Below are 18,352 nucleotides of genomic sequence, written 5' to 3' on the forward strand. Positions count from 1 at the left end.
ATAAATGCATGTTGGATTTTTGTCAAAGGCTATATCTATCTCTGCCATATGTCTAGACAAATGAAATTTACTGTATGCTAAATATGGATCCTTATATTTATAGACAAGTGTACCACACACCACTCATCAAAGACGCTTCTTTTTGCAGCAGAGGCTATTACAGAGTTCCACAACTGGTCACACACACAGACTGTGTCTGAGAGATGCCCAGCCCTAAATGACACATCTACAGAGGCACCTCTACACCTAAGGCTCATGGGACATAGAAGAACATCTTTCAACTATCACCAGCAAGTCTTCCTCATGTAACAGTGTAACGAATACAGAAGGCCACAACTGGCGAAGTTTTAGAGACTGACTACAGAGTGCGTTTCCCTGGATAGGCCTCCTATTTAAACCTCACCCACCCATGACTCAGGGGCCATTGTCGAAGAAGGGGGCAGAAAGATTGCAAAAGTTAGGGTTGGTGCGTGAACATAAGGAAACAGAGGACTCTCACACCTCTGGGAACTTGCTCATATGAACTTGCAGCACAATATTTATGGAGACTCAATCAGACCGAAACTCAACATAGAACTAGGGAAATAGGCAGCAGGCTTTAACCTTAGCTGAGAAACTATTGTTAGTTGATCCTTCCTGGGTGAGGGAGAGTTATCTTCTTTAAGAGAGTGACCCTAGATAAACTGCCTAGGTGCCAGTGGATGGACTTGAACTGAGGGACATCTTGGTATAAAAGCTTAACCAGATAGGCATTAACATATATAACAGAATCCATGAAATCCTATGAGGGGGGTACAAGGGGTGCATATGGGGGAAGGGTCTAGATCTGCTTAAGATTCATTATATGAAATGCACAAAACTCAATAAAATATTCTTTTAAGGAAAAAAGAATTAAGTTAAAATTCAGTAAGATATGAGCTACCATAGTGGTCAAAAACAAAATTCTGTGGTTAAGATGGAAGGAAACGCCTTATCTTAAAATGGTTTCATGTGAAAAGGTACTGTGGAAATGTCGATTCTGTTTGGAATTTTTTCTTACGATGTCAACTGGGAAGGATGTTCATTATGACATCAGTACTTAGCTAAACACCTCTCCCTAAATGAAAAACATGCACTGAGCTTCTGCCAGGCACGGACCAAGAGGTCAGCTTCAAAAGAATTTTATGACTTTTGTTATAGATTTCAGTTGCAAAAATGTACATTTAGTTCATTATTCTATGGATAAGTAAATCTTATCTGTGTACAAACATGAAAATGTCTTCCATTAGTTATACTGTACTTAACAAATATCTATTGAATGAATAAATGTTTGAAAGTAAAAAAAATAAAATAAAAAATAAAAAATAGAAAAGAACTTTGGGTCCACCTAAAAAAGTGCCAAAGTTTCAGCTACCAGTAGCCAGGACGGTTTCTAACAGGCTGATGGAACACTAATAGATGGAGTGCTGCAATGTATGAGAACAATGGAAAGCATTTCAACTTTTAGCTGTTACCATGAAGGAGGAGCCATGAGAAGGCTCATGCAAACCTCACATTCTGGTTTATCCTCAATTTGTCATTTCTTCTACATTGTGAAACAGAATTTCAAGGCCCTAATCAGTGATACTTCAGTGTTCCTAAACGTCTGTTTCCCTGAAGTGTCTAACTGATGAGGCTGAATCATTCATTAATGCCAACTGTAGGTTGCATCCAAGTAGCAAGGGGCCTTCGTTTTGGTCTGTCTATAGTTTTACCTTTCTAAATCTGCTTTGACAATGGAACTGAAAATCCACTGAGAATTACCTCCTGTTGTATAAGTCATTCTCCTTAATATCAGTGTCATCCCTGCACCCTGCAAAAACCCCACAAAAACCATGCTGGCCCTTGTGTCCTACATGTCTTCCAGGATGCTGATGGAGAAGGTCTTTCTTTAACTGTTCTTGAAGATAAAAAGTTGTGAACCTTACTTGTCATTAGGTCAATAAATACCTTCTAGAGGGTCATATCACTTCATTATTTGTTTGGGACCTTGTTCTAAATCTCAGAGTAAATACTATCAGGTGAGTGCATAGGCAGGGGTCAATGTCATCAGGCTGCAAGACCCCATGTTCAAAGACCAACCCTGTCTCTTACAATCTTTCTGCCCCCTCTTTGGCAATATTGCCCAAACCATAGATGGATGATGCTTAATATAGAAGTCCTACCGAGGGACACACACTGCAGTCTCTTATTCTCTAAAACTTGCCAGTTGTGGACTTCTGTGTGTATCTCACTCTGTTGTATAAGGAAGGTTCACTGGTGAGAGTTAAGAGATGCACTAATATTCTCTCTACCCACTGTTCCACTATGTTCCATGAGCCTTAGGTGTAGAAGTTCCACTGTAGATTTGTCACCTAGGACTGGGCATCTCTCAGATGTATATTCTCTGTGTGTGACCAGTTGTGGAAGTCTGCAGTAGCCTCCACCTATTGCAAAAAGGAGCTTCTTTGATGAGTGGTGTATGGTATGCTTGACTGTAAATATAAGGATCCATATTTAACATATGGTAAGAAATTTCATTTGTCTAAAGATATGACAAAGATAGGGTTTCAAGATTGTAAGAGCCAGGGTTGGTCCGTGAACATAGGGAAACAGAGGCTTTCAGGCCATGGGAAACTTTCACATATGAACATGAGCAACGGTGGCATCAAGTATAAGACCCATGCCAATTAAATCAGACAAGGGCACATAGTGGAGCGAGGGAAATGGTGGTGGGCTAGCCCTAGCCTGGGAACTGTTGAAAACTGATTACTAATGGAAGAGGGAGAGTAGACCTTACTTATTATCTCTAGGTAGGCTGACTAGAATCCAGTGGATGAACTAGCACTGAAGGACATCTGGGTACAAATGCTTAACAGGATAAGACTTAACATGTATGTTGGAATGCGTGAGATCTGGTGGGTGGGGGGAGATATGTGAGGGCATGAATGGGCATGGAGGGGTCTAAATTTGCTTAAGAACCATTGTAGGAAATGTACAAAAGCTCAATAAATTCTTTTTTAAAAAGACCCCAGTCCTGGCCTGTGCATGTACTATCAGGTCATAGGCAGATTCTGTTACTCAGAAGAACATGAATATTCTAAACATAATTCTCCATGGATTCTAGATTTCTTAAGAAACCACAGAATTCCAAAGAACTTTCCTTGTTGCATGTCAGAGGAGGGAGAAGATACATGAGAACTTTGAGTATTGAATTGGAATATGAATTAGTAGAGATTTTAGTGATTAAAGAGCTCCTTAGATATATCTGTCCCTCTAGAAAAGAAGTAACTTAGCAGCTATTTCCTGTAGCTGAAATAAAGACTTAAAGCTGATAAACAACGATTTTGATGTGTTCAAACACTCTCATCATTGATAGCAAGAACAGTTACTAGAGCTTACTTAGCACATAATTGCCAAGCATTAATCTGAGAAATTTATATTCATTCACTCATTACTCCTTACACAAACACGATGAAGTAGCTGCTTTGTTTTTCTCATTTTATACTTGGAAACAGACCTGGAAGGGATGATGACACAAGGGTATTTAGCACTTGTAGTTATGACTTTCCTCTCAGGGGAAATAAACCGTTCACAGGACCCCAATCTGTATGCTACCTGGAATGTGTCATGCAGCTCATACATGCCCAGGCTCTTTGTGAGTTGGATGGTGATGTGAGTTGAATGGTGACGTCATCTCTCAGAAAAAGTGATTTTTGTGTTTTGAGAAAAGGTTTCATGTAAGCCAGACTGGGTGTAGTTATGACTTTCCTCTCAGGGGAAATGAACCGTTCACAGGACCCCAATCTGCATGCTACCTGGAATGTGTCATGCAGCTCATACATGCCCAGGCTCTTTGTGAGTTGGATGGTGATGTGAGTTGAATGGTGACGTCATCTCTCAGAAAAAGTGATTTTTGTGTTTTGAGAAAAGGTTTCATGTAAGCCAGACTGGTCTCAAACTCAACTTGTAGTCAAGGATGACCCTGAATTCCTGTTGCTCCTGTCTCCACTTTCTAAGTGCTGCAGACGTCTCAGAACTGGAGACATGAAGAGATGGTTAGGTTTGTTGGTAGGTTCCAGGGAGAATGGGACTGAGACTAAGATAGTTGGTATGAATAAAATCAAAATACATTGTATTTATCTATGTACTTATCAAGGAATAATATAAGTATTTAAAACAGAAAAAATAAAAGTTCTTCCCCAAATCCTAAAATAACCAAGGATACTCATGTTGTATTTGCTGATTTTATTTTAGAAATTCAAGAAGGAACAAGATGGACTTAGGAAGGAAGCAAAGGAGACTGTTCAGGCCAGGGGGAAATTCCAGCAGCAAGTCATGCTCCTGTCTGTTTCAGCAATCACAGCTGCTGGTGAAGACAGGTGCAGCCTGGCCCTTCTGGAATGTGATTTCATTCAGGCAGTGGAGGAAGGCCTTTCTGCTGTCCAATAGGAGGTAGCAACACAGGCTACACAGCCCCAGAGCTGCTGCTTCCATTCCTGCTCCTGCTGGCTGGAAGGGCTGTTTCTCTGCAACCTGAAAGTACAAAGAGCAGAGCCATGACTCTGTGGGAGTGGGTGTACTGCTCTTAGAGGGGTCAGTAGTCTGGGGTGGGGGTACAGTTAGCTCTAGAGTACCTCAGATGAGATCAGTGAAAGTGCTATCCTCAGGAATTCTAAACAGTTATCATATTAAGCCAGCCTGGCTTTCAAGTTAAAAAGTCTATTTTAGCATCCAAGTCATTCAAGAAATACTTATCACCCAGTGTACACAAAACTGTTTTTTGAAGATCTAAATGCAATTAATGAATAAATTCACTCTAAGAAAAAAGTATAGAATCAGTTTGGGTCATTTGTGATAGGTTAGATTATGAGAGGTGTGGTTAGGGTTTCTTTATTAACTCTTTTGGGGGGGCAAAATTTGAGAAGCCTCATAGAGAAGTAGATATTTATAATGAAGGTCAGTATAATTAATGCAGACTATTCCACACTTTGACCACTTAACAGATCTAGAAAAAAGGAAAACCCAAGTTGGCCTGATTTCCTGTATAGTACAAAATGCCTGCTATGTCAACTAGCAGTTGGAAGAAATGGGAAGACTCTCTCTTGGCAACAGTGAGTATGTCAAGTCTACTTGATTGTACGCGATGAGCATGCCCTTGCTGTCACTTACTTGCATTATGCACACTGAGGGCTTTCTTCAAGGTAGAGGTCAGAGGGAAATTTCCTTGCTTGCAGAAAGAGCCAGTGAAGTCATCCATGTCAATGGCCCAGATCATGGCACCTCCGTAGTTGTTCTGTTTAAGCCACTGGGCCTGTTTCAGGATAGAGGGAAAGAGTACTTGATTTTTGGAACTTAATTTTGGGGCCTCAGGGCATCCAAAGGACTGACCTTACCTTGAGAAAGAAGCTCTTGACATTGTCATAGCCAACCCACTCCTGGCCCTTATAGGCATAAGGCACTCTTTGAGGGGCATTCCAGGCCCAAGTGGCTCCATTTTTCAGGAAGGTGCAAATCTTGAAAAGTCAAGTATTTAAAGTCCTTTAAATATTAATCCTATGTAAGAAAAAATATGTATCTATTTGATTTCCTTCCTTTCATGTCTCCTGTGGGCTTTCCTCAATTTTCTAATGGATTATATTTGTAGTTAAGAATATTGAGGTATGTGTCTTTTTATATATTTTATTTATTACTTTTATTTTCTGTGTATGTGTGTATTGCCTGCATGTAGGTAAGTGCATCTGTGTCATGCAATGCCTGCGGAGGACAGAAGAGGCTGTTGGATCCCTGGAACTGGAGCTACGGACAGTTGTTAGCTGCCATGTAGGTGCTGGGATTTGAACCCAGGTCTTCTGCAAGAACAGTCAGTGTTCTTAACTGCTGAGCCATCTCTCTAGCCCAAGGTATGTTTCTTTTTATGTACTGGAGATTATACTTAAGGCCTTGACCATGGCATATAAATGCTTTATACTGAACTACATCCCCAGTCCCTTTTTGTTTGAGAGAGGATTTCAATCTCTAGCCTAAACTCACTTTGAAATTGTGATCTTGTCTCTGCCACTTCACTGCTAAGATAATGGCTGTGAGGCATCATACCTGTCACATTTATTTATGATATATCACTGTACAGTATTAACCCATTTTTATTTCTTTGGTACTAGAGCTTATACTCAGGGCTATGCATAGCCTAGGTAAAAGGTGGACAATGGAGATATAGCCTTACCTTAAGTTATTTTTTAAATGTCCATATACTGTCCATATCTTCATTGCTAGAATCTGGAATCCACAGTAACATCCTAAGTCATCTATATATTTATTTTAAGGATAATATAAATGATCTTAAAAATGTGGTCTTGGGCCAGGCATGGTAGCACACACCTTTAATCCCAGTGGGCAGAGGCAGGTGGATCTCTGTGAGTTCAATGCCAGCCTGGTCTACATAGTGAGTTCTGGGCCAGCTGGGGCTACAGGGAGATCCTGTCTCAAAAAGACCAAAAAAAAAGAATGTGGTCTATTAATTGAAAGAATATTATATGTTCCTCATATTTAATTACTTGTAGAAATAATAAACACTTGGAATGACTTTCTGCTTACAGCAAGTAGGTAGAAACCAGAATGAACATTCAGCATGCTTTACACTTCAGGGTACTGCATATCTCTGTGCATGAAATTCATTGGGCACTGTACAGCTAACATACTAACCTCATAGTAAGCCCAGAGTCCAGTCTTCTTTGTGTAGGGCCCGGGATGGCCACCACGGTTGGCAGGGGCACCAATTCCAGTTTTGGAGGAGTCACTCAGGATGAAAGTGTGTCCAAATGCAGGGAATCCAACAATGAGCTTCTCTGCCACAGCCCCCTTTTTCTTCCAGCTCTCCATGATGTAATCCTGCAGTGAGGGTTAGCCATAAGCCCCAAGTCTGATGACCTGTGCTTAGTTACTAGCTCTTTGTTCTAACAGGTCATTTTTTTCCATGTTAACTAAAGAAGGATTACCTAATTTAAAAATCACATTTTGATGAATTAATAGCTATGAGATATGACCAGTGATGAGAGAATGACATTTGTGGAACCTGTATTGGTGATTTTGTGCCTGACTCTTCATGATTTCTGTCATCACATGTCTATGTAGTATCTTACTATGTTGTGGTAGGCTTTGGTGCCAGTGTCAGATGGGGATTTGTAGAGGGGACTGTTTTCTCCAGTGTAGCCATCCCAAGAGCCATGGAGGTCATAGGTCATAACCTGGATGTAGTCTAAGAACCTGTGTGAGGGAAAAGAATCAGTTATTATCACCACCTCTCACACCTATGCAGGCAAAAGACACCCTTTCCAAAGCCTCCAAACAAGGACCTAGGGCAGTAAGTCATCCCAAGTGTCAGTGTACTCAGCCTACATTCTTACAGGAATTCTAGAACAAGGTCTGTCACTCACTGTGACAGCTGGGGGATCTCATAGCCAGACTGGATGGTGGAGATGATGCCAATTACTGTGGCAGTAACCATCAGCCTGGGCTTTTTATTCTTGATGGCCTCCTTCTCAAAAGCTCCACGCAATTCCTATGGAATAATAAGTTATAGGATGATATATCTGGAGTTGATTTTAACTCTTTAAACAAAATATATTTCAAATACTTTCACCTGTTTCATCTTATTTTAGGATGTCAATAAAGTCAATGGGATAGATGATGTTAATAAACTTTGTAGGTACCTAATACAGGGAATAAAGATTTTTTGCAAAGTCTTACAAAAAGTTAGTTCCTAGTCAAAACCAAGATATAGGTCTCAGATGACCAATCAGAGCTTCCCCTGCATCACTATGCTCTAAAACTCTACTTGGTGCAATACCCTGAAAGTTGTCTCCATTTGTTCAGTAGATGACCTATTTCATAGGACTGATATCCTGTCCAGTCAAATACTGAATCATATAATAGGGAAGGAAAAACAGCTTGATGACAGGTCCCATTCAGTGCCACATGTCAATACCTTGATATTTTGTGTGATTCTAATATTACTTGGAATTTTAGGTTTTGCTCTTATAACAACATTATTTTTGAGTAACAGCAGAATGCCTCTGAAAATTGTCATGTAGATGGCAGTTGGAATGACTAGGACATTTAACTGGAAGAAGCATTGTAAGCAAGGTGTATAGCCGTCTTCAAATATCAAGCACATATATTGCAATATGTATGATTTTATTCTCTGCTGCTTCAATGGGGAGAAATAGAACCAATGTCTGGAAGGTATAAATTTTATTTTCTGGTATATCATGTTTCAGCTAAGAGTGAAGGTGCTGTTTCCTATAACTAGAAATGTTCAACAAAACAGGAAAGTTGATTTTCTTTAAGGGACTGACTACAGATAGGCTGACTAGACTCCAGTGGATGAACCTACACCCAGGGACATCTGGGTACAAATGCTTGACTGGATGGATCTTAGCATATACGACAGAACGCATGAAATCTGGTGGGAGGGGCTATAAGGGGGTACTGATGGGAGAGGGGGTCTAAATTTGATTAAGATCTATTTTCTTAAAATTCAAAAAATATACATAAAAAGCATAAACTGGCTTTTCATATAGTGGCTTGTGCTGGATAGCTTTGGTTGTCAAATTGACACACTTGGGTAGAGGGAGACTCAACTGGGGAATTGCCTCTATTGGACTGACTGGCCTGTGGCCTTGTCTATGGGGTATTGTCTTAATTTTTGAGTGATGTGGGAGAGCCCAGCCTGCTGTGGGCAGTGCCACCCCTGGACAGGGTGTTTTGTATTATATAAGAAAGCAGGCTGAGCATGGGCCAGTGGAGCTAGCCAGTAAGCAGCATTTCTCCAAGGCCTGTGTTCCAGCTCCTGCCTCCTGGTTCCTGCCCTGAGCTCCTTCCTACCTTGGGCTCCCTCAGTGATGAACTGTAACCTGGGAGATATAAGCCAAATAAACCTTTTACTTCCCAAGTTGGTGTTGGTCAGAGTGTTTTGTCGCAGCAATTGATGGTAAACTAGAACATGGCTTTAACACAGCCAATTTGTAAGCTGACTGATGATCTGGTATATGGAATGATGTAAAAATAATCTGTCTCAGAAGAGAGTAACTCTAAGAAACACACAGTCCTTGACTTTTATCATTCCATTAAATTTTTTCTTGGTGATCATCCTTGCTAATCACTTTAGTACAGTGTATCTAGGCAAGTTATTCATCATTAAATCCAGATTGGCACTCAACAAATGCCTGCTGACTGTTCCGGATACACCATACTCACCATGTTCAGAGGTACATCCGTCAGTCCCTCTTATTCCTGATTTACTCTTCATTCTCTGCTTATTTTACTTAACCACAACCAAATTAGTCCTCAAAGTCAGAAAGCTGGGATTCCTCTATATTTCATATTTCAAATTTACTCACATCCTTATTTATTTTATTCTCTTAAATACCTGTGCGTCATGTTCTTCCTTCAATATTAGAATAATTGTTGGGGCCCTGATCACCTTTCGCTTGATTTAATTCAAATGCTTTTTTTTTGGTCTTTTTGAGACAGGGTCTCCCTGTAGCCCCAGCTGTCCTGGAACTCACTATGTAGACCAGGCTGGCCTTGAACTCACAGAGATCCACCTGCTTCTGCCTCCCGAGTGCTGGGATTAAAGGCGTGAGCCACCAAAATGCTTTTTATAGTATCCCTGCCTCTTCATCCCTAATTCATCTTCATAGAAGATGTCAGATCAATCTTTCAAAGACATTTCATTATATGTATACTACATAAACACCTTAAAATTTCCCCATCATCTTGAGACTCAATTTCAAATTGGTTAACTCAGCATCCAAGTCCCCACATGATTCTATTTTTGCTGCATCACTCTCACAGGCTTGAGTCTCACTCATTCATGTTGACCTGTTCATCTACACTTGTGCCATTCCTAACTTTCCTTAATTGAATAATACCAGGTTGTGAGATAAATCATCTTTTACATAGGAAACTCTGATCTTGCTCTGGGTATTTTGGTAACCCTGCATGTTTTACACCTTTACCGTGGCATTTTATTAAAATATTCTGTAATTGTTGATTATGCTTAGCTCTTCAGTCTCAGATTGTGTGTTTTTTAAAGCCAGACTCTGCTTTATTCTTATTTTTAGCCTATATCCAATGTCTGACACAAAACATGTATCACTGGGCAACAATATCAGTATTCTGTTACAAGAAATGGACACTGTAGCCTGGAATCATGGTTTGCTATGAACTTTGCTAGTTGTGTGATCCTGTGTAAGTCACACATACCCCTTTTGTACCTTAGTTACTAATCTGTAAAATGAAAACTATAATGCTTACAGTACCTGTAGTAATTTGAATAAGTGTCCCCCTTAGGTTCCAATTTGAACATCATGTCCTCAATTGGTGGCACTGTTTGGGAAGGTTTTAGGAGGTGTGGATTTGCTGAAGGAAACACGTCAAGGGGGGTGGGCTTTGAGAGTTCTTAAGCCTTGCCAGATTTTCAGTCTCTCTCTCTCTCTCTCTCTCTCTCTCTCTCTCTCTCTCTCTCCCTCCCCCTCCCTCCCTCCCTCCGCGTGCCTACTTTCTGCTGTGGCCACCTCTGCCGCCATGACTTACCCATCATTATGGACTCTAATGAGGGAATCATAAGCTCAAATAAACTCTTCCCTTTATAAGTTCCCTTGGTCACAGAGTTTTATCATAGCAACAGAAAAGTAACTAATACAGTACCCTGTTAACTCAGTAAATAAACATGAAGGTGAAATGAATTATGGTTCTTAAAAAAGCATATGGTGAAAAATGTTTGGCATATACCTTATTGAATGAAAGTCATTGAAGTGCTAAGATTCTGTAACTCTAAATTCATATCTAGTTTTACTCCATAACCATTCTCCTTGGAAAGAACAGACTTTGAATTGTCAAGAGATAGAAACTCTTCCTTCCTCACCTGCACCAAGACAGTGAAGCGATGCTTGTCTTTAGGAGTGCTTCCATGACAGCCAGGGTACTGCCAAGCCAAGTTCAGCCCATCAAATCCATACTGGCGCAGGAATTGGATGACAGAGACAATAAAAGTCTGGCGGTTCTTAGTAGTGGAGAGCATAGTAATAAAACTAAGGGAGACACAGAGAAGTCAGGATACAGCTCAGAGGATCTGCACACACTGGCAGAAAAAAAGTATTGCTGATCAGTTTCTGCCTCTGATCCCTTCACCAGGACCCACCCCCAGATTAAGGTTCCTCTTGTGATTTCTCTTAGCCTCACTGTGCAATTGCTCCTCTTATCAGCAATCGTATCTCAGTATTCCATTTATTTTATTATTCCCAATTCTAACTTTCTCCCAAGTTAGCTTACTTGGTGCATTGTATTCCATCTTCAAATAGTCCCAAAGCTCATGTGTTTTCAAAGAAGCCTTTTTATTTGTGTGTGTTCCTTTATTTTCCCTTCTGTAGGAAATAACCAGATCAAAGATGTATCAAATGTTCATCTGGTCTGTGCTCTTGTGATATGTTGATGCTCTTTGGAGGCAGGAAACTAAAGCTTAGAAGATGGAACACCAGACTATCCACTCAAATTTAAACATATGAAAGTTATACTAGTCTTTGCTAGGTCTTCTACTTTGTACAGATGTTCTGGTGCAGAAATTTACTGAGTTAACATAGTCACTTAGTGAATAGCTTCATACCCTGTCTGATATTGTGAAGACTAAAGAGACAGAGATCATGCCGCCCTACCTTCCTTTCAATAGCAAATCAATGAGAAGCTCCCTGTAAAGGACTCACGGAGCAGCAGTTCCAGAGTTCCAGCATCCAATGGCCATGAGCGTTTTCAGCTGACTGTTCCTTTAAAGTGAAATATAAAAAAGAAAACATTCAAAAATTCATAGCTCCTCCTCTTTAAATAAGTGCTGCTGTTTGTAGTGCTGTTTGACTGACTCTTGTCTTTGTTTGATACCATATATTTTAAAGTTGTTTTCCTCTACTGTTGAATCTTTTGTTGCAAAAAATTCTTTGTATTTCTATTATCATAAATGTCACATAGGCAAATTTAAGTTTCAGTACATTTTAAAAATAAAAAATAATGTACTTGGCAGTATTTCAGGGCCGATATCTTCAAAGTACTGTTAGCTCATGTTCTCTTCCATTAGATAAAATGGTAAGTCTTGTTTGGGCACTGCTACTTTCTTAGTCTCTGTGACAATTAATACAAATTCATTGGGTTGTAGATACACACATTCTTGGGAACTGTGTTCTAAAACTATCAATTTCTATAAGAACAAAGTGCAAGGTCTGTGGGAAGACAACATTAAAATTCTAGACTTGTTGCCTCTTCCCCGGACATTCTAATTCTGTTGTGCTGGTGTAGAGATTAGCATATTATCAGGTAATATTCTTTGATGTAAGAAGCCTAAAGGGGTTTATTGCCTTGAGAATATAGTCTTCTAGCTGCATTTAAGTCTTCTAGCTGCATCTCTTGCAGTGCCACAGTGATGGCAGCAGTGGCCTGATGTCTTCCTTGTCCTGAATGTGAATAAATTGAAAACAATCTGCAAATTTCAACATATCTAGGATTGTTTTAATTTTTGACAAAAGAGAATTCTATTAAATCAAACCCTTCTGATTCATGATTTGCACAGTGTTTCGCTCATGGTATACTCAACCTCTTGCTTCCTGAGATTGCTGCAGTTTTGAGTAATTTATAAAAGCAGGCATTATCAAGTGGGAAATGTGGAAAATAAGAGCTAGGACTTTAACTAGGAGGGGTGAGGGAGGGTAACACAAAAAGTCACAGGGAAACGTTTTATCTTATGAACTTACTTTAAAAGATTATGTGTGTGTGTGTGTGTGTGTATTGAAAGAAATTTCAATAGAGAGTTTCCATAAGACTCTTTCAGAAATGTAGCCACCCTATAACAGGGGTTTAATGGCTCTAATAGGCACCACAGGCTAACAAATGAAAAACCAATTGCCAGGAATGGACTTCCTCTTTTGGAGTTGTTGACCAGAGAGCTCTTATAAACCCTCAAATAATACTGGCTATTGCCATTGCATTTGGTTACCTACCAGTACTTGGCCTTCTAATTGGATTTAAGGCCCTCTTTACATTATGAATTCCATAGCTGACACCTATCAGGTCCAATAACATGTGACTAGACAGGTCACAGACTATAGGTGAAACCTTACTACTATCATTTTGTTAAATAGAGATGATATTAAAGTGACTCATAATTATTTAATGTTATACCCATAGATGAGTATATCTCTTAATTATCACTAGAGAAGGTTCTTCTTGTAGAAGATGGAGCTTAACACAGAGACCCACAAATGGTCAATGTGCAGAGAGTAAAAGTCTGCAGAGTGCTCATCCCTAAATGGGGCATCTATAGCGCACCTTCTCCTCCTAAGACTCAGGGATCATTGTGGAAGAGGGGGTGGAAAGGTTGTGATAGTCAGAGGTGGTAGAATTCAAAGAAATTGTGTTATCTGGATACCACAGGGTAATTGGAGGGGACTAGCACCCCCCCCAATCATAGCTGAGGATCTACTAGTGATTGATAGATGCTGGGAGTGGAGAGTCAGTTTTCCTTACTGGTATGATGGCTGGTAGGTTTGATCAGACTCCAATGGCTAGACCCACACCCAAGAGCACTTGAGAAACAGATTAAACTCAATAGGCCTTAAAAATGCACTAATAACACAAGACATGGCTGTGTCTGCCTTTAATCCCAGCCCTCAGGAAGTAGATGCAGGTAGATTTCTGTAAGATCGAGGCTACCCTGGTCTGCATCATGACTTCCAGGTGGACTGGGACTAGGTAGGCCCTGTCAAAAAAAACCAAACAACAACAAAAAACCAACAAAATGTTCTAATAGAGGATATAAATCGAGGATGGGTAGCAAGATGGAGGTGGAGAGGAGGGAGGGGTTTGAATGATAAAAATACATTATATGGTATTCTAGAATCAATAAAAATATGTAAAAATAAATAAATGTGCTCTTGCTCACTTGTTCTTATTCTCTCTCTCTCTCTCTCTCTCTCTCCATAGGCTATCTAAGAAAACCCCAATGCTAGGCTTGGGAAACTTCTCCTTGAGTTATTGGTAACAGTAGTCCAAGAAACTCCCAAAACTATATAGGTTACCAGTATTGCCCTTGATGGTCTCCCAGAACTTTGAGGTAAGGCCCTATTGCTGAAGATACCACCTACTTCCGACATAGAACTTGGAGGAATCAAACTGGAACTGACGTGGAGGCCTCCTCCCTAAGGACTAGCTTTCATGTGCAGGCTACCAGGGGAGAAAAGCAATCCTTAGTCCTACCCAGCTGTAAAGCCATAAATTCCAACAATGACCAGCCCATCGAATTATCTCTAATGGTGCAGTGAGGCACTTCTTACTTGGGGGTAACCAATAACTGTCTAATTGGACTTAAGGCCTGATTAATAGGAGGGAATTCATGCCTGGTACTGTAATCCTAGCTAACTACCAGTAGCTGGAGGAGCTGTAGACCCTAGAGGAGAACTTACCACTGTTATTTTCCTAAACTAATAAAATTTCAAGCTGTATTCTAAATATGTATATCCACATATGTATATCCTTATATCCATAGATAAGGGTAGCCCTCAGCACTCATTAACAAAACTTCTTTTTGAAATAGATGGGGATTATTACAGAGCTCTACAACTGGTCAAAATGCAGAGAATAAGTGACTGTGGGATGCTCAGTTACAATTGATACATCCGCAATGCAATTATTACATCTAAAGCTTAGGGAATGTTATGGAAGAGAGGCAAAAAGATTGTAAGAAGGGAAGAGTTACAAATGGAATGACAACTTGACCCAGGAATTCCACTAGTTGGTTTATATCTAAAGGATATAAATTAGTGTGTTGAAGTGACAGTACTTATATTGTATTGTTCACAATACCCAAGATATGGAATCACTTTTAGTGTCCTTGGGTGAATGAATGGATTAGAAAGATATGCTATGGGCTGGAGAGATGGCTCAGCAGTTAAGAACACTGGTTGTTCTTACAGAAGACCTGGGTTCAAATCCCAGCACCCACATGGCAGCTAACAACTGTCTGTAACTCCAGTCCCAAGGGATCTGACAGCCTCTTCTGTCCTTTATGGGCATTGCATGACATGGGTGCACTTACCTACATGTAGGCAATACACACATATACATAAAATCAATCAATCAATCAATCAATCAATAAATAAATCAATAAATAAAGTTTTTTAAAAAGATATGCTACAAGACCCAAGAAAACTCAATCAGACAAAAACCCAGCACAGAACTGGGGAAATGGACAAGAGGCCATAACCATAGCTGAGGAACTCTTCGCAGCTGATCACTATTGGGTGAGGGAGAGTTGATCTTGTTTCAGGGAATGACACTAGATAGTTGTACAAGCTCCAGAGGATGAACTCACACCAAGGGACATCTGGGTACACAAACCTGACTTGATAGGCCATAATACATATGACAGAATGCATGAAATCTGGCAGGGGGTTTGGAAGTGTATAGATAGGGGAGAGGGCCTGAATATGATTGGGATATGTTGTATGAAATGCACAAATATTCAATAAAATATTCTTTAAAAGACATGACATATATACAAATGGAAATACTATTTAGCCATATGAGGAATGAAATATGTCACTTACAACATGTATGAACTTGGAGGACATTATGGTAAGAGAAACAGGAAGATAGCACATGAACTGTCTTGTATGTGGAATCTTGAGTTTTGAACTCAGATATAGAGCACAGACTGGTGGTTATGAGGCACTGGGCAGAGGAAAAAGATTAGAAAGATGCTTGCAAAATATAAAATTTCATTGACATAGGAAGAATGGCTTCAAGGATCACCACTGAGAAACATGGTGCCTATAGATTATAGCAATGTACAGCATTTTGGAAAATATTTACAGTAGATTTTATTATTAAAAATGATAATTGTTCAAGCACTGGCAAGATGGTTCAGTGGGTAAAGGCACTTGCCACCAAGTGTGATCACCTCAGTTCAATGCCAGCACCCACACACATGGTGGAAGGAGAGAGCTGGTTCCTGCAAGTTGTCCTCTGACTTCCACATGTGCCTTGCAGCAAGCATGTACCTATGCACACACATTACATTCACACACAAAAAAAATACATAAATGTGCTCAGCTTCCCTGGGCTGCAAGTCCCACCAGCCTCTTTCCGGGCTGACCTCTTGGCCCGGGGACACCACTGCTTCCTGATCCCTTGCATCTAGACAGACCCAGTTCCTTCTTGAGGTCCCCAGAAGCCCCCTGGGCCTGGTCCTGCACTCACCTCCCTCTGCTTCCCTGGGCTGCAGGGTCCACCAGCCTCTTTTCTGGATACCAGGGCTGACCTCTCAGCCCCGAACCACCACTGCTTCCTGATCTCTTGCATCCAGAGGAACCCAGTTCATTTTCCAAGTCCCCGGGAGCCCTCTGGGGCTGGTCCTGCCCTCACATCCCCCTGCTTCCCTGGGCCTGCACAACCCGCCTGCAGCATCTCTCCTGGGTAAGTCCATTGTGCCTTCCTGCCTTGACTCCCCCAGCCTCATCCCATCTACCCATGCCCATCTCTCCTCCTGGCCTGGGTCCTGTCCCATTCCTTGTCTTGGCATCCCAGACACCGGGAGAACCACACTGCTTCCTGATCCTTTGCAACCAGAGCAACCTAGTTCTTTCTTGAGGTCCCCACCAGCACTCTGGGCCTGGCCCTGCCATCACCTCCCTCTGCTTCCCTGGGCTACACAGCCCACCAGCCTCTTTCCTGGACACTGGGGCTGACCTTTTGGCTCAGGGCCACCACTGCTTCCTGATCCTTTGCATTCAGACAGACCCAGTTCCTTCTCAAGGTTCCCAGGAGCCCTTTGGGCCTGGTCACACCCTTACCTCCCTCTGCTTCCCTGGGCTGCACAAACTGCCAGCCTCTTTCCTGGACACTGGGACTGACATCTTGGCTTCCTGATCCTTTGCATCCAGACCAACCCAGTTCCTCTCTGCAGTCCCCAGGAGCCCTTGAGACCTCTTCCCTCCCCCATCTCCCTTTGCACCTCTGGGTGGCATGGCCACCAGCTGCCCAAGACCAGCATCTTTCCTTGGCCCTGTCCTAGGCCAGCCCACCCCCCAAGTTCCCAAGGGCAACATCTTTCCTGGAGGGAGCAAGACCTTAGGAGAAAGCCTGAGAGCATCTGATCCTCATTTGACTTGGGCCTCTGTGGGAACTCCTGAAGACAAAAGAAATCTGGCCACTCCAATATAAAATCAAAAGAGAGAACCAGAAGCTTAGATGAACCAGATATTCATGCCAAAAAAGAAAACCACAAAGGCACATAAAGGTTACAAAAAGAAGCAGACCTAAACTTGAAGGCTTGAGTCTCACACAAGAAGCAGAAACTACAAAAGAAATTCACATGTCAAAGTCACAGAGAAAAAAATAATAACATGAAAAACCAAAATAACATATCCCCACCAAATACCAATAGTACTCTAGAGGAGTACAGTGAGAACCCCCAAGAGGTAATGCAGGACATGGAACTCAAAAGAACAATTATAAACCTGATAAAAGAATTCAAAAATTTAAAGAACACACAAACAAAGAAATCAAAGAACTGAAGGAAGTTAAGGATAAACTTCTGAATGAATTCAGAAGAGCTAGAAATATTGACGAATATGCAGGCTGAAATGAAGAAGGAAGTGAAACACTCAGTAAGCCAATTTGAAACAACAGGAGAAAGCCTCACCAATAGGATGAATGAAATGGAAAACAGGACACCAAGACTGGAAGATAAAGTGGAGATGAACTGGACCACTCAAGCAAAGATTATGAAAAATTTAAGAAATCATAAGAATGGAATATGCAGGAATTGTGTGACACCATAAAAAGACCAAACTTAAGAATCATAGGCATACAGGAAGGAGAAGAGTCCCAAGATAATAGCATGGACCAGATCTTCAACAGAATTGTAGAAGGAAATGTCCCAAAATTAAAGAAAGACATGCCTATACAAATTCAAGAAGCATATAGAACACCAAACAGACAGGACCAGCAAAGAAATTCTCCATGGCACATCATAGTGAAAACACTAAGTGTACAGAACAAACAGACAAAAGTTGCAAAAGAGAAACAAGTCACATATAAAGGAAAACCCATTAGGATTACAGCTGACTTTTCAGTGCAAACTATGAAAGCCAGAAGAGCCTGGACCAAAGTATTCCCAGTTCTAATGACTGCAGATGCCAACCCAGATTACGGTACTCAGCCAAAATGTCTATTATAGTCGAAGGGGAAAGAAAAATTTTCCATAGCATAATTAGGCTGAAGGAATTCATGTCCACAAAACCAGCCCTTCAGA

At 40.9% G+C, this 18,352-nt stretch overlaps 1 protein-coding gene across 1 annotated transcript in view; it reads right to left on the reverse strand.

Moving 5' to 3' along the window:
* Nucleotides 1–4,320: 4,320 nt before the first annotated feature.
* LOC103747801 (acidic mammalian chitinase-like) overlaps nucleotides 4,321–18,352 on the reverse strand; it is a 23,086-nt gene continuing 9,054 nt past the window's right edge. The window contains exons 4-11 of the mRNA XM_008850339.2: nucleotides 11,760–11,819; nucleotides 10,925–11,090; nucleotides 7,431–7,555; nucleotides 7,137–7,260; nucleotides 6,700–6,885; nucleotides 5,394–5,513; nucleotides 5,170–5,311; nucleotides 4,321–4,533 (exon numbers count right to left, since the gene is read on the reverse strand). Of these exons, the coding sequence (XP_008848561.2) occupies nucleotides 4,466–4,533; nucleotides 5,170–5,311; nucleotides 5,394–5,513; nucleotides 6,700–6,885; nucleotides 7,137–7,260; nucleotides 7,431–7,555; nucleotides 10,925–11,090; nucleotides 11,760–11,819 (991 nt within the window). The 3' untranslated portion in view covers nucleotides 4,321–4,465. The remainder of the gene's footprint in view (nucleotides 4,534–5,169; nucleotides 5,312–5,393; nucleotides 5,514–6,699; nucleotides 6,886–7,136; nucleotides 7,261–7,430; nucleotides 7,556–10,924; nucleotides 11,091–11,759; nucleotides 11,820–18,352) is intronic.

Source organism: Nannospalax galili, unplaced genomic scaffold (genome assembly GCF_000622305.1).
Source record: "Nannospalax galili isolate Female #2095 unplaced genomic scaffold, S.galili_v1.0 scaffold5, whole genome shotgun sequence".
Classification (NCBI taxonomy): Eukaryota; Metazoa; Chordata; class Mammalia; order Rodentia; family Spalacidae; genus Nannospalax; species Nannospalax galili.